Source organism: Phascolarctos cinereus, unplaced genomic scaffold (assembly GCF_003287225.1).
Source record: "Phascolarctos cinereus isolate Bilbo 61053 unplaced genomic scaffold, phaCin_HiC Scaffold_2;HRSCAF=192, whole genome shotgun sequence".
Classification (NCBI taxonomy): domain Eukaryota; kingdom Metazoa; phylum Chordata; class Mammalia; order Diprotodontia; family Phascolarctidae; genus Phascolarctos; species Phascolarctos cinereus.
The window spans coordinates 76,263,111-76,288,904 of record NW_027555625.1 but is presented as its reverse complement, the minus strand read 5'-3'; the positions used below and the strand labels follow the sequence as shown (position 1 = coordinate 76,288,904).

Below are 25,794 nucleotides of genomic sequence, written 5' to 3'. Positions count from 1 at the left end.
ACATTTATATAGTACTTTAAGCTTTGCAAAATGCCCATATATTACCTCATTTGATCCTCACCACAATCCTGGTGCTATTATTATCCTCATTAATAGTTGGGGAAACTGAAGCAAACAAAGGTTATGTGACTTGTCCAGTGTCACACAGCTAGTAAATATGGGACTTGAACTGGGGTTTTCCTGACTCCAACCAAGCCCAACACTCTAACCACTATGCCACCTAACTTCAAGGATAGGCATTGTACTAAATGTTGAGGATACAAAGAAAGATAAAAGACAGTCCCTTCCCTTAGGGAGATGATAGTTCAATGAGGAGACAATATACAAATAAATATGTACAAAGAAACTATATCCAGAGTAAATAGAAAATAATTAACAGATGGAAAGGGTGTTAGGAATTAAGAGATATTGGGAAAGAATTATTGTAGAAGGTAAGATTTTAGCGGATACTTGAAGGAAGTCTAGAGGTAGAGATTAGAAAGGAGAGTATTCCATGCTTGGGGGAAAGCCCATGAAAATGCCTGGAGTTGAGAGATGGGGTATCTTGTATGAAGAATAGCAACGAAGCTAATGTCATTGGATCAAAGAGAACATGGTGAGGTGTAAGGTATAAGAAAACTGGAATGGTGGTAGGGGAGTTTTGAAGGGGTTTGAGCACCCCAAAGAGGATCCACTACAGTTTATTGATTAGGAGAAGTGATCAGATTAGTGATCAGATTTCTACTTTAGGAAGATCACTTTGACAGCTGAGTAGAGGATGGAGTAGAGTAGAGAGAGACATATGTCAGGAAGACCAATCAGCAGACTGTTGGAACAGTCTAGGCTTGAGGTGATGAAGCTCTGTACCATGGTTGTGACAGTGTCAGAAGATAGACGGGGGTGTTATAGAAAAGACTGGCTAAAATGATTAAAGGGAAAGTGACAAATGTTGGAGGGGATGTGAAAAATTGGAACATTAATTCACTGTTGGTGGAATTGTGACCTGATCTAAGTATGAACTGATCCTTTTGGAGAGCAATCTGGAACTATGCCCAAATTAAAATGCCTATACCCTTTGACCCAGCAATACCACTGCTAGGTGTGTTTCCAAAGACAGTTAGGGAAAAAGGAAAAGAACCTATATGTTCTGAAATATTTATAGCATCTCTGTGGTAACAAAGAACTGGAAATTGTGGGGATACCCTTCAACTGGGGATGCTGAACAAGTTGTGGCATATGATCATGATGGAATACTGCTATGTTATAAGAAATGATGAACTCATTGATCTTAGAAAAACATGGATAGACTTACACGAAATAAGGAAGAGCAAAATGAGCAGAATCAAGACAACAGTGTATATAGTGACAGCAATATTGTTTTAAGAAAACTTTGAGTGACTAAGTAATTTTGATGATTATAGATGCACAAATTAGCTATGAAAAATCTATGAAGGAAGATACTATCTGCATCCAGAGAAAGAACTGATAAATAGAAGTATATATAGAATGATTTTATATATATATATACATATTATATATACTATATAGATAATATATGTATACACACACACACACAAACATACATGCACACACATATTTGTGTCTAATGGTAGCCATCTGTAAGGTGGAGGGGGGAGTGAAGGAAAAAAGAAAGTTACATGATAACTTTATTATATATTTTAAAGGAACAACAAGTTGTGCATAATAAATTTGCAATTTTATGTGCGAATTACCTTCTTAAAAATTCCAATATATTATGAAAATTCTTGTTTGTTCATAAGTTCAGAATAAAGTGAATCAATTTTTAAAATGCATCAAGGGGAAAAAAAGAAACATATTGAATAAGGAGAATGGAGTGAGAGAGAGGGAGGGATCAAGGATGATACCTAGGTTTTGAGCCTGGGTGATTGGGAGGATGGTAATGCTCTGAATAGTAATAGGGAAATTAGGAAGAGATGAAGGCTTAAGGGGGCAGGTAACAAGTTCAATTTTTGACATATTGAGTTTAAGATATTTTTAGGACATCCAGTTTGAGGTTCCCCAACTTGCACTGGACCTGGCACATTGGAACCTCAGAGGGATGACAGCTAATATTTTCAGGATTCTATGGTTAACCTTGTAGGTGGTTACCCTCCACAGACTAGCTCATTCACTCCCACCAGTGTATTTTACCTAAAAAATCATCCTGTAGACCCAATTCTAGCAAAAACATTTATTCAAATGACACAGGAAGAACACTGTTAAAACATTTGTCCCAAATCCAAGGGTGCATTCTCTCACAGATATGCCCAGAGATTGAGGAAAACAGTGGATCCGAATTCAAAGTATAATGGTATTAAGGCACACATGTAGGGAATACATATGGCTAAGGCAACTTACAACTCAGGAACTTCAGGTGCTTTCTGTTCTTTCTTTCTTCAGAGGGTCCTCACAAAGTTTGCTGTGGTCTGAAGTACCATCTCATACCTATCAGATTGGCTAATATGACAAAAAAGGAAAATGATAAATGTTAGAGAAGATGTGGGAAAATTGGAATGCTAATGCATTGTTGGTGGAGTTGTGAACTGATCCAACCATTCTGGAGAACAGTTTGGAATTATGCCCAAAGGGCTATAAAACTGTGCATACTCTTTGATCCAGCAATACCACTACTTGGTCTTACCCCAAAGAGAACATATAAAAGGGAAAAGGGCCTATATGTACAAAAACATTTCTAGCAGTTTTATTAGTGGTGATAAATAATTGGAAATTGAGGTGATGCCCATCAACTGGGAAATGGTTGAACAAGTTGTGGTATATGAGTGTAATGGAATACTATTGTGCTATAAAAAAATGATGAGCAGGTAGATTTCAGAAAAACCTGGAAAGACTTCCATTAACTGAGGCTGAGTGAACTGAGCAGAACCAGGAGAACATTGTGCGATGACCAACTTTGATAAACTTAGCTGTTCTCAGAAATAGCAATAATTTAAGACAATTCCAAAAGACTCATGATGTAAAATGCTATCCACATCCAGAGAAAGGGCTATGGAGTCTGAATGCAGATCAATACATACAATTGTCTATTTTTTCTTTCTTGTGTTTTTTCCCTTTTGTTCTGATTCTTCTTTCACCACATGACTAACGTAGAAATATGTTTAATATGATTGTACATGGTTAGCCTATATCAGGTTGCTTGCTGTCTTGGGAAGGGGGGAGAGGGGGGAAGAATAAAAAATTTTGGAACTCAAAATCTTATAAAAGTGAATGTTGAAAACTATCTTTACATGTAATTTGAAAAAAAATAAAATACTATTAAGTGGGAAAAAAACAAAAAAAAATCCCAAAAGTTTGTTGTGGGATATAGAGGTTGATGATTTTCTAGTTCTTCTGATCTGCTTGACTGGATCCTCACAGGGCATCCTTTCTGGATGGGTTTCTCAGTTGGACTTTCTCTTCATAGAAGTCATCTAGTCTCAGCTCAATGGGTCAGTCTGCTGCAGGCCTGGTGCAAGGAATTTGTTTGGCTATTACACTGACTCCTCACAGAACTTGGTTGCTTTTGAACTCATCTAGGTAGACCCCTCTGACATTAGGGAGCTTCTGTCAGACAGGATTGGGCAAGCTACTTTGCTATAGACAGTAGCTACTCGAATGGACCGTGTAGGTTGCTCTGTCACTGGGCTCTTCTCAGGGAGTGATGTTTCTATTGTACAGGCTTATATATTGGACTCCTTGGGCTTGTTCTTTGTGTGCAGCTACAGTAGCTGCTGGTCTGGTTGGATGGTATTACACTACCTTCAGGTACAATACTTTTTTCAGCTAGTGCTGTGGTGCTCTTTCAGCCATGGCAATCACCTTCAATGTGGTATTAACAGAAGCCTCTCCTCCCTAACACTTTAGAGTCTTGCTCTGAGGTTTCCTATCTCAAGGAAGGAAGCAGGAGAGTTCTAGCTTCTATTATTTGATAATCTTTCTTTCAATAAAGTACTCAACCTTGACTTATGGTGAACAGTCTCAATTCAGTTGTATTTCCTAGACATTGGAAATACAAAAGAAAGACATTTGGGGTCTTGTGCAGATGAGTAAATAGCTAAGTACAAAAGTATGAGTGCTGTCTGGTTCTTTGTTGATCTTTGTTGATCATATGATGAAGCTATTTAAGCCTCAGACCCTTTCTAAAGTGTGAAATATTTGTTCTGAATCTAAAACCTTCCCTGTTTACATTATAGGCCCTCTGTATTTTTACCCCTCTTGACCTTTCAGCTCTGCTGAAACCTCACTGGGACAGACTATTACGTAGCTGAACCATTGCTGTCCATGGTGCCTACAATCAGAATAAAGACGACCAGGGTCATGCAGGCTTCATGGGTCCTGATGTTCTGTCTTTAGGACATAGAGACCGCTGGGCATTGTGGTGGAGGTGAGGCACAGGTCTGCTAGGGACAGGTTGACCAGGAGCATACACAAAGACATGTGAAGATATGGATCTTAAACAGTACATTCCAAAACAGAACTCCTTCTCCTCCTCCACTCAGTCTCTGACATCTCTGCCTTCCAGCTTCTCTGGCTTCCTTCAAGTCTCAGCTAAAATCTCACCTTCTTTAGGGAACCTTTTCTTATCTCTCTTAATTCTACTGCCTTCCCTCTGTTCATTATTTCTAAATTAACCTGCATATAGATTGTTTGTACATAGTAGTTTGAATGTTATGTCTCCTGTTAGATTGTAAGCTTCTTGGGAGAGGTGACTATCTTTTATTTTTCTTTGTATCCTCAACACTTAGCAGAGTACTTGGCAAACAGTAGGCACTTAATAAATGTTTATTGACCAACTGACATCATTTGAGGGTGTCACCATCACTTCATTTACTCAGGTTTGGTGACATCCTTTATTCTTTACTCTTCCTTACTCTCTATATACACAATTAGTTACCAAGTGTTACTAATTTTAGCTCCATAATATCTCTAACATCCATTGCCATTTCTCTACTCCCATTGCTATTATCCTAGTTGACCTCAACTATTTCAATAACCTTCTAAAAGATCTTCTTACCTCAAGTCTCTCATGTCTTCAATCCATTTTCCCAAACAATTGCCAAAGTGATATTCCTAAAGTACAGCTTTGACCATGGCACTCCCTTGTTCAAAAATTTCTAGTGGTTCTCTACTCCCTCTAGGACAGGCATTTGAGCCCTGGATCTGTAAATAATAAAATATATATGTACACACATACTTGCATATATATATACATACACACACATATACATGTATATGTGTATGTGTGTATATATATACACACACACATATGTATGATATCTTTTCCCCAATATAGTTTCTTTTATAATCCTATGCATTTTATGTATTCATTAACATTATTCTGAAAAATGAATCCATAGGCTTCACCAGAATGCCAAAGGGGCCCATCACACACAAAAAGTTTATTAACCCCTGTTCTGGGACAAATTTCATTGTTTGATATTTAAAGTCCATTGTAATCTGGCTCCCACCTGTTTTTCCACAATGGGAATACTGCTGCTCATTAGTCCTCTTTACCTCCTACATTGCAAGCAAACCTGCCTACTTGCTGATTCTCATACATATCATTCCATCTTCCATCTTTATGCCTTTGCATTAGTTGTCCTCCATGCTTCCTCACTTCTGAATCACTTACTTTAATAAGAAGTAAGATCCTATACAATAATTCACCTTCAGGCTAAAGAGCAGAAGTTTTGTAAAAGATTATATTCTAACCTTAGAATGCCTTTCTTTAAACCTCAGCTCAGATGCCATCTTTTACTTGAGTTCTTTCCTGAAACTACCAGCTTCTAATGCCCCCTGAAATTAATGTGTTTACTTTGTATATATTTTATGTTTATTTATGTACATATATCTTATTTTTTCCAATAGAATGTAAGCTTCTTGAGGGGAAGGATAGTTTTATTTTTGTCTTTGTTGCCCCAGCTCCTTGTACAGGACCTTATATAGAATAAGTGCTTAATAAACAGTTTGATTGATACTAAATGTTTGTTGAATTAAATTGAGTTCTATGCTTCTAAGGCATTTGCAAAATCACTTTTGTAAGAACTAATCTCCTTAGAGCTACCTTCATGTCCTGATTTCTCAGGCTATAGATAAAAGGGTTAAGCATGGGGGTAACCACAGTAAAGATAACTGTGGCCACTGTGTCCACAGCTGAGTATGAGGATGAGGGACGCAGATAGATCCCCATTATGGCCCCATAGAAGAGCGAAACCACGGTGAGGTGGGAGCCACATGTGGACAGGGCTTTCTGTATTCCTTGTGTAGATGGGATCTTCATCACATTGGAGAATATGAAGACATAAGAGATGGCAATGCATGTAAATGGGGTAACAAACACCACCCCACCCACAGTGAACACCATCAAATCACTGATGTAAGTGTCTGAACAGGAGAGCTTTTGAACTGGGTAGGGATCACAGAAGAAGTGAGGAATAGTGTTGTCAGCACAGAAGGATAATTGAATCATTAGTAGGGTGTGTAAGAGGGCGTGCAGATTAGTGATGACCCAGGATATGGCCACCAGAAGGATGCAAAGCCTGGGGCGCATCACTGTGATGTAGTGAAGTGGGTGGCAAATGGCCACGTAGCGGTCATAAGCCATTACCACCAGAAGAAACCCATCCATGTTTATAAAAGTAATAAAAAAATACATCTGCATCATGCACTCCACATAAGAGATAGAGTTGCTTTTTGTTATGTGGTTTACCAACATCTTGGGGATTGTAACTGATGAAGAGCAAATGTCAACAAAAGAGAGGTTGGCCAGGAAGAAGTACATGGGTGAGTGGAGTCGGACATCCAAGCCAATGGCCAGCATAATGAGCAGGTTCCCAATCACAGTGACAAAATATACACACAGGAATAGCCAGAAGAGAATTCGCTGCTGTTCTGGCTGGCTAGAGAGCCCCAGGAGAAGGAATTCGGAGATAACAGTTTGGTTTTCTCTGTCCATATCTGCCAGAGGAAAAACATAGCTCACTCAACAAAGGATGATAGAGTTTTAATAGTTACTCACATTCTTTATTTAGGAACTACCTTTCTTGCATGCCCCCAAATCCAAGACGTTTCTTCATTAGGTATTATTTTAACTGCAAGATTACTTAGTTTAATCCTTTAGACTAATGATCAAATATTCATGTCAGGGAATTGAGGACTTGGTCATGCATTCAGAACTGACTTTAAGGCAGTAAGTAAAGAAATAATGTAAGTTGCTTTGCATGGAGAAACAAACAATGAACTCACTTAGCAATTGGTGTTGTTAACAGTCTTTACAATGTTCATAACTGACATATATCTGTGACATTCCTGTGATGAGTTAAACATTTAAATGTGTCACTCTCACCCTCATTCATACCTCTATACTCCACCTCTACACTCTTAAGTGATTTTCTTGAAATTCATGCAAGCTATTAATGGTAATGAGAGGCAGCCTTGGAGTTAGGAAGCCCTAGATTTACTTAAGTCCAGTCTCTCACACATACTAGCTGTGTGACCATAGGTACTTAACCTTTTAGCATATCCTCACGTAACTCTGTGAGACTATAAGCATCCTCTCCCAACATATTTCATTTTATTTTTAATTACATTTTATTTGTTTCAATTAACAAGCTTTTTCTTTTTCTTCCACTCCATCCAAAGCATTGAAATGAAAAAAGAGAAAGAAAACTCTTGTAACAAATGTACAGTCAAACAATACAAATTCTCACATGGCTATGTCCAAAAAACATCTCATTTTGCACCCTGGGTCTATCACCATTTTGTCAGGAAGTGGACAACATGCCAATTACCAATTCTCTGGAATCATGGTTAGTCAGTGTCTAAGAATATAAGTTATAGAAGTGAAGAACTAAGTGAAGTCTGCACTGGTAGAGAAATTTTCCACTCTAAGAATTTAATGAAATGATGAAATCATAGGCACAGATTCAAAGAATAGATGATAGAGAGATAGATAGGTAGGTAGACATAGCTAAATATAGACAGGTAAAATTTGTTGCTGATATTTGCTTTTGTTCACTGGATCTGATCTACAAGGTAGATCTTTAACTGAGATTCAGTTCATAACCATTGATTTTATATTGCTGCTGTTTTATTTTAACAATATGACTATTAAAGCAGCCAAACATACCAACTTAATTATTTCATAGAGTTGTAAAAAAGTTAACATACTAAATAAAATTTGATGCTTCTATTTTTTTTTAAAATTAAGCAATCAGTGTGGTAGAGGAACAATGAAACATACAGGGAAAAACCACTGTATTTGGAATTTGGAGACTTGGATTTTAGTCTTTAATAAGCATTACTGCTTGTTAACTGTATGACCTTGAACAGTTCTCTTAGTCTCCAAGAACCTTGGTTTGTAACATATGGGGTTAATCATACTTGTATTATTTAGCTAATAGTGTTATTTTGAACAAATCACCTTAAAATGCTTTTTAAATATGAACCTTAGATTTTTATCAGCTACAACTGTATAATATAGAAAGAAGAGCTAGATTTTGAGCTTGGTGACCTAAATTCAAATTTTTACTATTTAATATTTGTGTGACCTTAAGCAAATCACTCAACCTCTCTGTGCCTCAGTTCCTCACTTTTAAAATGAAAGAATTTACTAGATGACCTTTAGGGTCCCATCCAGTTCTAAATCTATGATCTAAGACCTAAATCTTGTGGTCTTATGACCTAACTTTGGTTTAAATTCAATACCTTTAGATGTGAATACTCTTTCCTTACTCACTCAAATCTCTTTATGCAGCTGCTACATTGCTCCAAGCCTTCAAGATGGTTTCCCACTCTTATGATGACTCCTCATCAAAGTTTCCTTGTAGATTTTCATAGTAGCTTTAGGAGATTTAGTTTAAAGATCTCTTCCCTCAGCTGTTTTCTTTCCCAGTCTGTCAGTCTTCACAAGATTCAGCTCCTTCAGAATGACATCTCTTCCATAATACAGTAGAGAAAAGGGAAAGACAAAGCTATGTAGCATACTTCTCTGTGGAGAACATAAATACCCCTAATATTTTCCTATTAAAATAAACTTATTTTCTCATCCTGCTCTTAAAATATAGAGAATTTTAGAGTTACAAATTCATAGACTATTACAGCAGGGAGGTACCTTAGAGTTCAAGAGTTCCTCGGCTAGATTAAATAGCACTTGCTACAGGAATCTAGAAAAGGGAAAATTCAGTGTAGATTGGATTGATCAGAGACAATGAGGACTTTGGCTGGGCCTTGCTATGTGGGTAGCATTTAGTTACCAGAAGAGGGGGATAACAGTTTGGACAGAGGGAAATAGGCTACACCGAGTTTTGTAGGTGGGAAAACACAAAGTAGTGAGGAAAGGGAAACGAGAACAGCCTAGCTGGAATGGAGGCTGCACATTAGAGGAAGAATGAGGAATATAACGAAAAAGATACAGTGGTGGTGGGGGGGGGTCCGTTGATAAGAGTTTCAATTTCCAGGCAAAAAATCTAGAGTTTCTCTAAAATATAAATGGGAAATTTCTGTGATCTCTTCATGGTCCCAGTATGAGACACCCCTGGTTCTATTATAATGGGCAGACCATTGAATTTGGATCTAAAAAACCTGGTTTTGATACCAGCTCTAACTACCTACATGTCAGACTCTTTTCTCTTGGTCTTCAGTTTCTTTAAAATGTAAGTTTAGGACTAGATGATGTTTAAAGTTCTTTCCAGCTCTCATCCTAGGATTCTCTCTTAAAGACCACAGTCTAGTCTAGTTTTTTACAAAATAGCACCTAAGCCGCCACCCCAATCTTCGTTCTTCTGTTCTCTGCTGTAAATTGTGTCCTATTGTGGCAGGCTAGGATTGCCTGAGATATAATTTCTCACTGACTTTGGTCAGAACTGGAAAAGGGAGCTGTGTGTGTCTGTGCATAGTTATACTTATTATCTATTTGTGTGTCTGAACGTGAGAGGGGTGTGTGTGTGTGCGCATGCCCATGCGTGCGTGTGCCCGTGTGTGTGTGTGTGTGTGTGTGTGTGTGTGTGTGTGTTTGAAGGTGATGCTCTGGCTGTTGTTTCCCTAGGCCTTACCTGGATGTTTGTAAAGACCTAGGCACTGTCACCTAAAGCCCTGGCTCTGTTAATCCTACTTCTTTCCTCCAGGTAATGGGAAATTCAAAGTCAGCCAAAGGTTGAAGGCCCAGAGAAATTCTCCCTGGAGTAGATGAGATAGAAAGAGGGACTCTTGGTCCTTGGATAAGATAGGGTGGATCACGTTTTTCTGTCCCAGTGGGATTCTATGTTGGACTTGTGGTGGGAATATTTACCGATTTCATAAACCTCTGAGATTTTATACCCATAGCACTTCATTAATGATAAAGGTGGAACAATGTGCCTGCTCTATTCATCTTTCCTGTGGTTTTCACGTTAATATAGGGAAGTGACTAGAATTCTGGGCCTGATTTGGCTACTCACTATCATTTTGGCAAGCCACTGTCCCTCTTAGAGCCTGAGTTATTTTTTCTTCAAAAAAGAGGGGATTGGATTAGATGATCTCTCAGGTCCTTTCCTAATTTAGAATCCTATTCCCAATTCCTTCTATGATTATATGAATCTTGGATTTAGAAGGGACCTTACAGGTTATCTAGCCTGCCTCCTCTTTATCCTTATGAGATGTGTAAATTCTGTCAAAAAGATTCTTGACAAGTGGTCAGTCTCATTTTGGATAGAGTCAATGACAGGGAACTCACTGCTTCACAAAGCAATGCATTCCATTTTCAAATAGCTCAAATTGTTGGAAACTTCTTCCTTAAATTGATAAAAAATTACTTTTCTATAAATTCCATTTTAATCAGACAGAATAAGTCAAAATTTGACTCTATATACAATTTTATTCTATATAAAAACTTGCTCTATATATTCAGATATTTGAAGACGTTTATTATGTTTCTACAAAGTCTTATTTCTAGAAGCTAAAAAGCTGCACTCCTTCAACTAATCCTAATGATCTGAAGCCCCCTTACCATCCACATTACTTTCTTCTTGTCAATAAATTTACAGCATGGTTTCCAGAATTAGCGCTATATTTCAGATGTGAGCTATAGCTTGACTAGTGCAGAGTAGGCATGTGAAACTCATCATGTTCAAAACGGAACTCAATATCTTTCCAACTAAAACTTTCTATCTTTTGAACTTCTTTTTTGAAGGCACCACCATCTTTCTAGTCTCCCAGGCCTTCACACTCTGTATCATCTTCAAGTCTTCACTCTCCTTCATCCTACCATGTGAAGAGAAGAAAACAAGAGTATCAGATGACAGAAGCAGAATTCAAATGACTTTGGTGTCATGTTCTCCCTGGTCATAGCTGACACATGCTGGTAATTAGGAAAAATACTTGGGCCAAGGTAACTGTTGGCTGAGGTAAGAAAAAGCAAGACTAGCGACAAGAGGAGAGTAGACAGGATCCATTTTGAGCTCCCCCCTCCAAGTGACTATGTGCTGCCAGTGTGCAAGAGGCTTAGCTGAGCAGGAGAACTAATATCAATAAAGGAGTCGAAAGTGGAAATCTCAAGTTGCTGAAGTCTAGGGAGCCTCAAATCAGGAACCATAACAGAAGTGACACTTTATCTAACCTCAAGCTATTTCTCAGAAGCTTGGGATTCTATTCTGAAGATGTTAATGCCCTATGCCGATATGGCACTGGTGTCTCACATATTGGTCCCTGCTTTTTTCTAGTTCACTCATCCACCTCTACAAAATTAAAAATACAAACGTTATCACTCCCCAAAGAATGACTCCCTAAGCTTCAGGCTGTTACTTGGTTAAGTAGTGTTGATGCAGTTCTGAAGCACACAAATTGTACACTATCTTTCATATCCTCTCTTTAAGCCTTTAGCCCTGTAAATCCCCTAGCTGCTAGAGGTAGCCCCAATAATTCTATGGGTAAAAGATACATGTATTCTTTCTACTGATTTTTTTTTTACTATTTTGGTTCTGATGCATGTATTCTATCTACTGATTTACCATTAGCAGGATTTGGGGGAAATTTGGATAATTTAGTTTGCCATCAAAGTGCAGCTGTTATAACAAATATGGTAGGTTGGACATAGTGTGAGGAAGATAATTCGTATCATCAGGTTACTAGACTTATCAACTAAGTGATGGTAAGTCTGATGGCCACCCTACTGGATCCTGGGTCTCAACACATATTTCATATGATGACATACTGGCCAAAATCATGTTGAAACTACACCTTCCTAAAGTATTGTTGGATATAAGGGCCAATGCAGGCTCACATAGTGCACCAAGGGACTGTCATCACAGATCCAGAGCACTGACTACTGAGCGTCACCAGGAAGGATGGGCAAATATGAGCTTAAGACCATGTAAAACTGATTCTCCCTTGTGTGCTGATGCCACCCTGCTTGAAAAGTCAACAATTGGGCCTGATGATATATATCATTTTCCATTTTGTTTTAGTGAATCCAAACATGTCTAACAATAGAGGCTAAGGTGAGCTAGTTCCTCAGATTGTTAAATGAACCCTTTGCCTTCTATATCCACTGAAAAGCCTGGGGTGTTTTTTATGCTTATTTTTTGCTTTTTGGAGAGGCAATCAGGGTTAAGTGACTTGCTCAGGGTCACACAGCTAGTAAGTGTCAAGTGTCTGAGGCTGGATTTGAACTAATGTCCTCCTGACTCTAAGATCTGGAACTCTATCCACTGTGCCACCTAGCTGTCCCTCTGGAGTATTTTTTTTTAAAACAGATTGCTAAATGGTACTGTCAGGGTAGAGAACCCAGGGAGAAAGTGACTATAATATTCCACAAAGCAGAGGGACCATTATAGATCCTTTGTGGAGTTGGGGTCCACTTTGTGTGGTATGGCCTCTATCTTACATGGATTTGTGACAACTTACTATATGTTCCATGAATTATATTTCCTTATTATTTTCTTCAGTTTTTACAAACCCAAACTAACAATCTCGTGCTGGTGTAAGTATTCTAAAGTAGCACCTACCCATTTCATGTGCTGTAGAGGGTTCTGGGAGTATGAAGATATCATCAAGATTAGCTACTACACCTTAATACAATAGCTGTTGGAGTAGATTTTGCAAACCTCTGAAGAACTTCTGAGGTGTCATACAACCCAAATGGTACATATGATTCCTTCAATAGTATTCATTCAAATTTTACCATGCTCAGAAAGTCAACTTCAAATCATTCCCATTTTGAATCAGGGCCAAAATACATGCCCTTCAGATATTCAATTTGGTGGATATTTCTGGCCCTGTCAACTAGTCCATCAGGTATCATGGGCAGGGGATTCTGATCTCACAGAGTGATTATACATAGAGTTATGACTGATTAATGTCTTCACTTTTTGGCAAATAGCCTTGGGGTTCTAATCAATCAATTAATCAATCAATAAACATTTATTAAATACCTACATGCTAGGAACTTTGTTAGACACTGGGGTTACGAAGACAAAAATGAAGCTGTCCTTGCCCTCAAGAATCTTACATTCTATCAATGGAAACAACATATAAGTGCTTACTAAGTGTGTACAAGGTAAATTAAAAGTTATTGGGAGAGGGGCACTAGTAGTTAGGTCTCATACAGAAGATGGCATTAGAACTGATCTTTGATGAGGATGAGGGGCTCTACAAAGTGGGGAAGAGGAGGAAGTACATTCCGGGCATGGGGCTCAGGGGACAGCTGGTACAAAGGCACAGAGATGGGGGTGGAATTTCACAGTAACAAACAGCAAGTTCAGTTTGATTGAATTGTAGAGTTAAGAGCAAGGGAGTAAAGTGTAACCAATCTGGAGAGGCTGAAGCCAGATTGTCAAGGGCTTTCATGACCAAACAGGAGTTTGTATGTCTTGCTAGATGCAATAGGGAGCCAATGGAGCTTTTGTGAGTAAGGGAGTAACATGGTTAGAACCTTTGCTTTTGGAAATACCTTTGGTAGCAGTGTGGCTGCTGGTTTGGCAAGAGGGGAGACTTGTGGCAGGGAGAAAATTTAGGAGGCTGTTATAAAAGTCCAGAAACAGTCCTCTAGCAGGGAAAATGGAGGGGCAGATAGACTCCTCTGTTAAGTTTTTCTCCAACACCTCCCTTATGAACACTGTCTCTGGCCTCATCAATGAAGAAATCTAGACTGGGACTCTTGGAAAAAGGCTGTACAATTGAATAACCTAATAGGGGCCACATCTGCCATCCTAGAGGGCCATTCTCTGCTATGTCATCTTTTTATAGGCTCTAACATTAAGGTGTCCTGGTGTAGGAAGTGGATAGCACCTATGGCAGGATATGAAATACAGTTGTGGTAAGCCATCTGTTTTTCAGTATGAGAATTGTACAGACTGATATTCCCTGAGCCCCATGTATTAATGGCACTGGGCTTGCTGGAAAACTGGTCTGTAGTACTACCAGGAAAGAGGGAAGGAAAGGTCATGTTTATGTTCATAATATTTCTCCCCTTCTATAGCGACTTGGTTTTGTCAATGAAGGACCTGCATTGAACTACCAGTGGGATGTCCATGGGCCTGCAACAAAGTTGGCAAATGCCACGGTATCTAGCATAACCAGGACCAATAATAATCAAGACCCTAAAAGTTTGACCTCAAGGGTCTGAAGACAGTGGGACACAGGATGGAGAATGAGAAAGAGTCAGCATAGAAGTGGAGTTTATATTAAAAAAAAAGAAAATTTCCATCTCTTCAAAGCAGATTGCTTTCTCATTGTACTTTAACTCTAGTCCCAGCTAGAATGGGTGGTTTAGATCCTAACCTAACTACTTCCCACTTCCAATGTAATGTAAGCTTTGTGGGGCAGGGACTTGGTAATTTTTGTCTTTATATACCCTAAGACTAGCACTTAGTAGCTACCTAATAAATGCCTGGCACATACTAAGTGCATAATAAATGCTTGACTTAAGAAAATAAATGCAGCATGAATAGCAACTCATGAGGCATTTTTATCCCTGGATGAAGATAGAGTAATCTCTGCTGCCTGAGGCCAGGGCCACCCTCTTTCAAGTAATGACTGAGCAAGGAATTTATGTATTTCAAGGTTTCAAATATTTTCTATAGTATGGCTGATTTATCAGACATCTGAGGTAGTTGTTGTTGGTACTGTCTGGACTCTAGCAGTATGACAGCCTATCATCGCAGCTCTATGAGGTCATCTGTATACGAGAGGACCATGTCATGGTCTTCCAGAAGCAAGGTCCAAAACTGCTACTTAAAGACTCCCTCAGAGAGGGAGAAAGATAATTTGTAGACTGCAATGGGAGACAGGCTAAAGAGAGGAGTGAAGAATATTGAATCCAAAGGCCAGACCAGATGGTTAATTGCAGTGGATGTGGGATGATGCTAGAAGAGCTGAGGTGAGTAAGACCACTATTACTGATCATAGAGGGGTTCTCTAGGTTTAGGGAGCCAAAATATAGGGAGCAGGAAGAAGTCAACATTACCTGAACTTCAAGCTGCTTCCCAGAGGCTTAAGTCTTCATTTCAAAGTTTTGCCTGCTCCCTGTCCCTCCTGGCCCTGAAGCTTTGAGTTGGAGGACAGAATCATTGCCTCCAGCTCACTTATATTCCACTGCTAAGCCACACGTTTGTGTACTGGATATGTTAGAGAAATGAGATCCATCTGGTAAAAGGAAACTGAATAGAGACAAATACAAAGCCTTACCCTTAACAAAACGTCAAATATAAGAAGGGAGGAAGAGCATGGATAGAAAATAGTACTGGAGGTTCTGGTGGATGTCAGGCTCAATATGATATGATAATGTGATCTTAATGCTGCCTTGAGAGAGGAACAACGTCTATATCAAGATTTGTGACTGTACAGATATGCTTGTCCCGTGTCAGAACACATTGGAAGTATTGCGTTTAATTCAAAGTGCCACACCTTTTTTTCTTATTTAGTTAGTATTTTATTTTTCCCCAGTTACATGTAAAAACAATTTTTAATTTTCATTTTTAAAAATTTAAGTTCCAAATTCTCTCCCTTCTTCTCCCCTTTGAGAAGGCAAGCAATTTGATATAGGTTATATATGGGTAGTCATGCAAAACATATCTATAATAGTCATGTTGTGAAAAAAATATACAAAAACATCAAGAAAAATAACAAAATAAAAAATTATGCATCAATCTGTATTCAGATACCATCAATTCTTGAGGATGGATAACATTTTCCACCTTAAGTCCTTCAGAGTTGTCTTGAATCATTGTATTTCTGAAAATAGCTAAGTCATTCACAGCTAATCATATTACAATATTGCTGTAACTTTGTACATTTCACTTTCATCAGCTCATGCAAGTCTTCCAGGTTTTTCTGAGACATACTGCTCATCATTTCTTATAGTACAGTAGTATTCCATCATAATCACATACCACAACCTATTCAGCCATTCCCTATTTGATTGGCATCCCTTAATTTCTAATTCTTTGCCCCCAGAAAAGAGCTGCTATAAATATTTTTGTATATATAGGTCCTTTTTTTTAAAAAAAAAATCTCTTTTGGGATATAGACCTAGTAGTGGTATTGCTAGGTCAAAGGCTATCCATAGTTTTATAGCAGAATTTCTTAAACTTTTTCCACTCTTGACCACTTGTTGCCCAAGAAATTTTTATGTGACCCTAGGGATACAAGTATATAAAATAGGTATGAAAATCAAACATTTCCTGATAATAAATCATAAAAAAAATTATTTTAAAATAATTCTTTGGTATACATATAATTTTATAATTTATTAAAGACAAAAGCAAATTTGCATACTAATGAGATGGATGTGTTTGTTTATTTTTACATAAAGAATTATATCTTGACAGAATATTTGACACTGCAGAATATAGAGCATCTTCAACATTTTTCAGTGTTGATCGACATTTTGATTTTATAATCATCAGTGCTAAGAATGCCACTTCACATAAATACATAGTACAAAATGGCAGAAGTATATTTAGGGCTATTTCAGAAATTGTTAGAAATTCTGTGCTAATCCCAAGCCAAAATTCATTTAAAGATTTTGTATGTATACTAAAAACACTGCAATTCAAGACATATGATAGTCTCAAATATGAGCCAAGGTGTTTCTGGCAGGATTCATTGGTGCTTTATGGCATGATGTCATGAGCAGTGCAAAGTGTACATGTTTTTGTTTTTTTTTTTTTTTGGTTAGGCAATGGGGTTAAGTGACTTGCCCGGGGTCACACAGCTAGTAAGTGTTATGTGTCCGAGGCCAGATTTGAACTCAGGTCCTTCTGAATCCAGGGCTGGTACTCTATCCACTGCACCACCTAGCTGCCCCCAAAGTGTGCATGTTATATGTTCAGAACCAAGGCTGCAGCGAAGTTGTGCAACGTAATATGGGCAAGCGCTGCCAGAAACACCTTAGATTCATCCTGCATTTGATTTTGAATTAATTTTTGGTTGTTGCATTTTCAGAAAGCTTTTACTGTTACCAAACTTTTTTTGACCCCCCCATTGTTATTTGACCACGTACGGGGTTGTGACCCACAGTTTAAGAAGCGCTACTTTACAGAATATTTGAATCAATTCACAACTCCACCAACAGTACATTAATGTCTCATTTTTTCCACATCCTCTCTGATTATTAGCCAATCTAGTAGGTAAGAGGTAGTACCTCAGAATTGTTTTAATTTACATTTCTCCAATCAATAGCAACTCAGAGTATTTTTTATGTGGCTATAAATACTTTTGATTACTTCATCTGAAAACATCATATTTTTGATCATTTATCAATTGGAAAATGGCTCTTATTTTTATAAATTTGACGCAGTTCTCTATATGTTTGAGAAATGAGGCCTTTATCAGAGAAACTTGCTTCAAATTTTTTGTTATTATTGTTAACTGTATTTCCCTCCATCCTATTCCCCCACCCTGTTTATTCTATTCTCTCTCTCCTTTCCACACTGTCCCTCCTCAAAAGTGTTTTGCTTCTGACAACTCCCTCTCCCAATCTGCCCTCCCTTCTATCACTTCCCATCCCCTTCCCCTCCTACTTTCCTGTAGATTAAGATAGATTTCAATACCCAATTGAGTTTGTATGTTATTTCCTCTTTGAGCTGATTCTGAGAGTAAGGTTCACTCATCCCCCATCGCTTCTCCCCTCTTTCTACTGTAAAAGCTCTTTTATACTTTTATACTATTACACTTTTAAACTACCTCTTCTTTTCTCTTTCTCCCAGTGCATTCCTCACTCACCCCTTAATTTTATTTTTTTAGATATTATCCCTTCATATTTAACTCACATCTGTGCTCCCTGTCTGTATATACTCCTTCTAATTAGCCCAATGAGAAACATCTTATTAGTTACAAATATCCTCTTCCCATGTAGGAATATAAACAGTTGAACTTATTAAGTCCCTTATGATTTCCCTTTTCTGTTTTTTATGTTTCTCTTGAATCTTGTATTTGAAAGTCAAATTTTCTATTCAGTTTTGGTCTTTTTATCAAGAATGCTTGAAAGTCATCTATCTCATTGAATGTAAATTTTTCCCCTGAAGGATTGTACTCAGTTTTGCTGGGTAGGCAATCCTTGGTTGTAATCCTAGCTCCTTTGTCCTCCAGAATATCATATTCCAAATCCTTCAGTCCTTTAGTGTAGAAACTGCTAAATCTTGTGTTATTCTGAGTGTGGTTCCACAATACTTCAATTGTTTCTTTCTGACTGCTTACAAAATTTTCTTCTTGACCTGGAAACTCTGGAATTTGGCTTTAATATTCCTGGAAGTTTTCATTTTGGAATCTTTTTCACAGGTGATAAGTGAATTCTTTCAATTTCTATTTCACCCTCTGGTTCTAGAATATCAGGACAGTTTTTCTTGATAATTTCTTGAAGGATGATATCTAAGCTCTTTTTTTTTTTTGATCATGGTTTTCAGGTAGTCCAAAAATTTTTAAATTATCTCTCCTGAATCTATTTTCCAGGTCAGTTGTTTTTCCAATGAGATATTTCACATTGTTTTCTACTTTTTCATTCTTTTGGTTTTGTTTTATTATTTCTTGATTTCTCATAAAGTCATTAGCTTCCATTTGCTCCATTCTAATTTTAAAGGAATTATTTTCTTCAGTGAGGTTTTGGACCACCCTTTCCATTAGGCCAATTCTACTTTTTAAGGCATTCTTCTCCTTATTGGCTTTTTGACCTTCTTTTACCATTTGGCTTAGTCTGTTTTTTAAGGTGTTATTTTCTTCAGTATTTGTGTGTGTGTGTGTGTGTGTCCTTTACCAAGCTATTGACTCATTTTCCACAATTTTCTTGCATGATTCTCATTTCTCTTTCCATTTTTTCCTCTACCTCTCTTACTTGATTTCCAAAATCCTTTTTGAGTTCTTCCATGGCCTGAGACTTATTCATATTTTTCTTGGAGGCTTTGGATGTAGGAGCTTTGACTTTGTTGTCTTTTTCTGAATGTTTTGATCTTCCTTGTCACCATAGTAACTGTCTACAGTCAAGAGTTTTTTTTTTTCTGTTGTTTGCTTATTTTACCAGCTTATCACTTGACTTTTAACTATTTGTTAAAGTAGGGCTCTCTTTCCAGGGTGGAGGACACAGTGTCCCAAGCTTTAGGAGTTTTGTGCTGCTGTTTTCAGAGATACTTCTAGGGACCTGTAAGTTTTCAGTTCTTCCAAGGTGGTATGATCTAAGGACAAACATTTACTATTCTCCTGAGCTGTGCTCTATTCTGTGAGTGACCACAAGCACCTTTTTCTGCCCTGGAACTGTGAAGAAGGTCCTCCCTCCACTGTGGTCACAAGCTCTGCTATGCTATTGTTCTTCCTCACCCTAGGAGTGCCACTCAGGACAATGACCTGGATCTGAATATGGGCAAAGCAACAATTTAGCCTCAGTGCCAGCAAAAAAAAATCATCTTGTGATCAGTTGTGTGATCCCTTTACTGTCTGTGGGCTGAGAGTTCTACAAGCAGCTGCTGCTGCTGCTTCTTCCACTACCACTGCTGATTCAATAAGTCCCAAGACCTTCTCCTGGTGTACTGTGCTGGTATAGCCTGCATGGGACTGCTCTCTACTCTCACCCAGGTGCAACAGGCCTTTCCTGCTGACCTTGTCAGTTGTCTCTGGTGTCTGTGGGTTGAGAGGTCTGGAAACCACCACCGCTGCCAGTGATCCAGTCATCCTGAGGCCTGCTCCAGGTTTGCTAGAGTCTGATCTGCTCTGGTGTGGCCTGCACTGGACTGCAGTCCTTTCTCACCCCGGTGCAATAAAACTTCCCTGCAAACCTTCCAAGTTTGTTTGTACAGGATGGAAGAAGCCTGAGGTAGGAGGTTCATTCAGAAGGTTATTGCAATAGTCCAAAAAGAGATAATGAGGGCGTAAAGTAGGGTAGTTGCTGGGTTAGTTGAGAGAAGAGGTTGTTAGAAATATTGTATAGGAGATTGAACTACAGGCATATATCAGACTCAGGACTTGGGGTGGTTGAACTTTTAAAAAAATATGTTGATAACTATATTTTGACATAGTTGGTTTTCATCTTATGTACTTTATATTTTGAATTTAAATACATCGTTCTAAGAATGGGTCCCTAGGCTTCACCAGACTTCCAAAGGGGTTCTTGACACAAAAAAGGTTAAGATTCCCTGGCTGGGCAATCTTTGAGGTCCATTCAAACTCTGAGGTCCTAAGTGTCTTGCAGAACAGTATATGCACTTACTATGACTATATTAATAGAAACATATTTATAAAAATACATAGGTGAATGGATAAATTAGAAATGGATAGGAATGTGGAAGAAACTAGGAAGTTATTACATGTATATTTTGCATATTCATTTAAATTGTAGGTAGATCTAACTGGTGGTGGTATGTAAAGTTAAGTGTGTCTCCTTCCATTCTTTCTTGCTCATTATCACTAACATGGTATTTAAGCTCCATGTGGAAATTGACTGAGTGGCCTTCACTTCATTTGAGCCACAGGCAGGCAAACTGGTGACATTATTAATCAGAATAGGGCTTTGTTGATGACCTGTGCCGTGGTGTGAGGACTTAAACTATGACACTTGAATGTGTGCAACTCATAAACTTTGTTTGTAAGTCCCACGTGATCCTTATTAGAAGCATGTCCAGGCTGTTTGGAGGAAAGAAAATACCAGTCCAAAATAGACAGCTACAAGATGGACCAAGAAGATTGATCGAAGACAGGGAAGGGAAAACCAAGGTGACAGATTTTGACCATTATGGAGTAACTAAGGCCAAAAATAATTAGAAACACAACTATTAAGCATGAAGTAAAGAAGCTCCCAAAGGCATATGACCTGACGGCATATCCTAATAATCACAACAGTTGGCTTTTATATGGGGCTTTAAGGTTTGCAAAGTGCTTTACTTATGTCAACTCATTTGGTCCTCACAAAAACCCTGGGAGGTAGATGCTATTATTGTCCCTATTTTACAAATGAGAAACTGAGGAAGATGGAAATTAAGTGACTTTCCCAGGGTTACACAGATGGTAAGTGTCTGAGCCTGGATTTGAACTCATCTTCCTAGGTCGAGCACTCTATCCATTGCATGTGAGTCCTACCTATCCTAAATGCATGTAGTCTTAACTTGAACATTTCATGTTCTCACAGAGCTCTGATTTTTTTAAACTGATGTTAATTAGAAGTCTCCACTCCTGCTATTGGGAGGACTTTGTCTCTGGCCGTCCTGGGACACATTTGTATAGAAGGGCTGTTGGGCTTAGTTCCTAGTTACAATTATTCAGGAGAAACCAAACATTCCTCTTCTAACTTAACTTAATTGGACTTCAAAAATGTACCCCTGGGTGATAATTTTCTGCTCAAACAGAGGAGCCTGTGGGTAAAGGGAGCAGAACTTCCATGGGGCCTCATTAGTCCTGTAGTGGTGGAAATTACGCTGTGCTCTCACTCTCTGATGATGGCATAGCAATCACTAAGTCCCATCCTGAGTCTTACGAACTTTCCCAATTCAATTCAGTAATCTTTTTAATTGCCTGCTCTGTGAGAAAGCTGTTACCCTAAGCAGGGCACCCAAAGAGGAAGATACAATTATAAATATAAATAAGGTCTGCTGAGGTTTCTAAATATTCCTTTTATTATCTTGTATTTGTCTGGTATTTTCTGTTCCTATGACTACCCCTCTGGTCTAAAATCTCATGCCATCCCAAATAGACTGTTTCAATAGTTTCTTGATTGCTTTCTATACCCCTCATCTCTTCTCCGTCTGACCTATTTCTCCAGTACCTACACTAGCTTGCCATTGTCTAGATTAAGTCCAATTGCACAGACTGGTAGTTAGATGCTCATATAATACAGCCCTACCCTACTTTTCCACTTTTACCTTCATTTAAGATTAAATTTTGAGTGAATGCTATGTGTTAAACTCTATGATAGGTGCTAGGGTGAATAAAGATATGAATAAGCTATAATCTCTCCCCACCATGGCCTCCTCCTTGTTGCTAGTTGGAGAGACACAAATAATGAAAACATAAGGTACAATATGATAAATGAGAAGGAAATTCAAATAGCATTTTGAGGGTTCTGAAGGGTGAAGGATCACTTCTGGGTGGGAAGAATCAGTGGAAATTTCCTGCAGGAGAAGGAATTTGAGCTGGTTTTTGAAGGAGAGATTGGATTCTTTCATGAGGAATATGGTGTTAGCTTGGGGAAGAGTCGTTAATGTGTGAGCCTTTGACATATCTATACTCCTAGAACTACCTGCCAAAACATTATCTAAGGTTCATTAGGGGCAATTTCTGAATCAAGATTTTGGGTTAGGGAGGACGAAACAAAATATGAGCAGCTAAAGAACTGTGTGAGGTAGGGTAATAGCATTTCAGTGGAGGAGCCATTTAGAAAGCCCAGGCCTGCAGATTTATCTGAGAGGGAAAATATGGTATGGTGATCATAGGCTAATTCTGGGATTCAAGAAGCCTGGATCCCACATCTAGATGGCTGACTAGTTATGTGATATGGAACAAGAAATTTCCCATCTGTAGAGATGTTTTCCCGCCTGTCACGTAAATAACAAAAGATGCTCAGTCACAGGAGGTTGTTGAGAGGGTCAAAGGAGATAATAGATTGAAGCTGGAGTTCTTAATCGGTTTTGTGATAAGGATCCCTTTGGCAGTCTGGGGAAGTCTATGGACTCTTCTCAGAATGCATTTAAAGGGATAAAATAAAATACACAGGATTACAAGGGAAATCAAAGGTTAGGGAAAATAAAGATCAATTTTTTCCCCATCCAAATTCACAGATCCCGTAGAGATCTGGAATGTCTCGAGTGCCATATAAATATCAAGTGGTGTGATATTTCTTAGGGACTCTGGGGCTAACACCACCCCCAAATGCCTTCATGATATGGCTGGGGAGTGTATCCCTACCAAGGCTCAAACACCTAGGAGATGTAATTTTGACCTACCCCAGGAGAAAGAAGTGACATGATTGGGGAATGTGATGTCGCTGTCATTAATCAACTTAATATCCATCAATAGCTCCTCCCAGGGATGCCTTAGGGAATGAGGAAGTCTCTACAAAGTCTATTTTGCCCAATTTGGTGGTCCCCATTTCTTCCAAAAAACACCCCTAAATGGGATGAGTGAATCTGAGGACTAAAACTGCTGAGACACTGGTCCCTGAATTTTCAGATGTCCTGGTCTTTCTGGAAAAAGGTTGCTTCAACCTGATTTCTGTTTTTACAACGTGTTTTCCCCTCTCTACAGGCCCAGTTGCTAGGTTGTTGGGTGATGGAGATGAGACACAGCTGGGTAGGGGATGAATTTCCTTTTCTTCTTTTTCTATTCCGCATTCTTGCAATGGGCTGAATCATAACTCTCTATGCAAGACCAAGGAAGGCAGCAATGCAGACATTACTGCTGCATCACATCCAGAGATGAGGGGTAAGGATGGACCAACCCTTAGCTGTGGGAGTGGAGATATACTGATGCAGCATACTGCAGTAAAGCTTGCCTCTCATTCTTCTATTCACCTTCCCATACATGAAAGTACAGATTAAGGAGTGTGTGTGAAAGTAAGCAGTATTCACACAGATATGTTACTGAAGTGCATATTGTACCTTTCTTTTTGGATGGAATCCTATCTTCAATGCCTTGGGGAGGGGAAAAGATTTGGCCCTGAGATCAAATCTTTTATGGAGCAAAGATTCTAAATACTAATGTCCTAAATTATAGATTTTGCATGCATTCACTATATTCAGAGAATCTTAGGGTTGGAAGGATTTCACCTCTTCTAATTTCCTGTTTCATGCAGGATTCCACCCACTGCACTGCTTATAGATGGTTATGTAGTTTATGTCTGAACATCTCCAGTGGCAGGGAGGTCCCTCACCCAAGAAGCAATCTATGGGACTATTAGGAAATGCATGTTAAGATTTAGCTGGAAAAGGTTCATCTCTAACTCTTACTTCTTGGAAGCCTCCTCCTCTCTTGAGCCACATAGAATAAAGCTGCTCCCACTTTCATAAGAGTCCTTCAAGAATTTAAAGAAATTGGACAATCCAACTAAATTTCTCCAAGAAAAATATATGAATTCCTTTACACTTCTTCATAAAACACAGTTCAAGATGCTTTATCCCACTGATTTCCTTGTCTGGAAACATGCTTCATTTTGTCAATTAAATGTACCCTTTAAAATGTGCTGCTTGCAGCTGAACATACAAATCTAGGAGGCGTCTGATCAGTGCATGGGTCAGCAGGACTCTGACCTCCCTTATTCTGTACTATACTAGCTCAGCCTGACAGCACGACATTGATGAAGGTAGAGCTGATTGTCCACCAAAACCTTTAAGTCTTTTTTTTATATGATCTTGTTAAGCCATATCTCACTGATTTAATACATTTGCAATTGATTTTTTGAACCAAACAGGAGAACTTCATATTTTTTCCCATATATTTATTCCTTATGCTGCTTACATTGTCATTATTCTCATTTCTTCCTCTCCTTCACCCAACAACCTTCACCTTGATTGTCCAGTTCTTATTGTTAACAATAATCTGATAAGGTGATAATTTATATTTTCATTATGGAGGGATGAATGAAAGAATAGTGAGTGAGCTGTGTTGCAATTTGTTGCCTTATCTTCCCAGGAACCAAGCCCCCAAGGAGCATTTTCTGGCCATCTCCTTATTATGCTGCCTCTACTCTAGCCATCATCCTTATCCCTCACCCTCAGCTCCCCTTTATGAGTTATCTTCTCATATTAGTACAAATGAGTATATTTGCATCACTAGTACTAGTACCTAGCACAGTGAGTGACACAGAGTAAATAATTCATACATTTTCTATCCATCTAAGTAATTTAATTCAACTTTTTTCTTTTGTAGATAGAGATCTTTTTGGATCCCGATTGTCTCATCTAATATATTAGCTATCTTTCTTCATTCCATTCCAACTACAAATTTTATAACTATTTTTTCATCCAAATAATTGAAAATCATGTTGAAAAAGACAGGACAAGAGTACCCTTAAAGACTTTCCTCTGGGTTGAAATTGATCTTTTTTAAAGTTATATTAACATCTGACTACTTTTATGTAAGAATGGGATTGTGATGCAGAAAGCTGCATGGCCTGGGTGCCTTGTTGAGTTCCATTAATTCTTGATTCTGTATGAATGTTAATTATGTGGATTTTTCAGAGGACCATGAGGTTTGTCAAGCAGGCTTTTGTGACACTATAGTGTGGCTGTGTTCAGTGTCATAGGGCTCAGTTTGTAGAATGTAGTTACTGAGAAGAAATCCGGGGGCATTAGATAATAATTTCTTCAGAGTGACAGAAGTGCTACTCTCAGAGATTTCAGAATCACAAAA

At 38.4% G+C, this 25,794-nt stretch overlaps 1 protein-coding gene across 1 annotated transcript; it reads right to left on the bottom strand.

Moving 5' to 3' along the window:
* Positions 1-3,140: 3,140 nt before the first annotated feature.
* Positions 3,141-6,952, bottom strand: LOC110193225 (olfactory receptor 1f45-like). Its single transcript, XM_020964887.2, has 2 exons — positions 6,032-6,952; positions 3,141-3,212 (listed from the first exon to the last, which is right to left on the bottom strand). The coding sequence occupies exons 1-2, from the start codon at positions 6,950-6,952 to the stop codon at positions 3,141-3,143; spliced, it is 993 nt and encodes a 330-aa protein (XP_020820546.2).
* Between the last annotated feature and the right edge of the window lie 18,842 nt (positions 6,953-25,794).

Bases quoted from the DNA above. Each gene is read 5' to 3' on its own strand.
- LOC110193225 (XM_020964887.2), bottom strand. From the start codon at position 6,952: ATGGACAGAGAAAACCAAACTGTTATCTCCGAATTCCTTCTCCTGGGG. The intron at 3,213-6,031 runs GTGATTTTGCAA...CACTTTTATAAG, and splicing joins GGAGATTAGTTCTTACAAAA to ATTTTGAGTTCCAAAATTTT.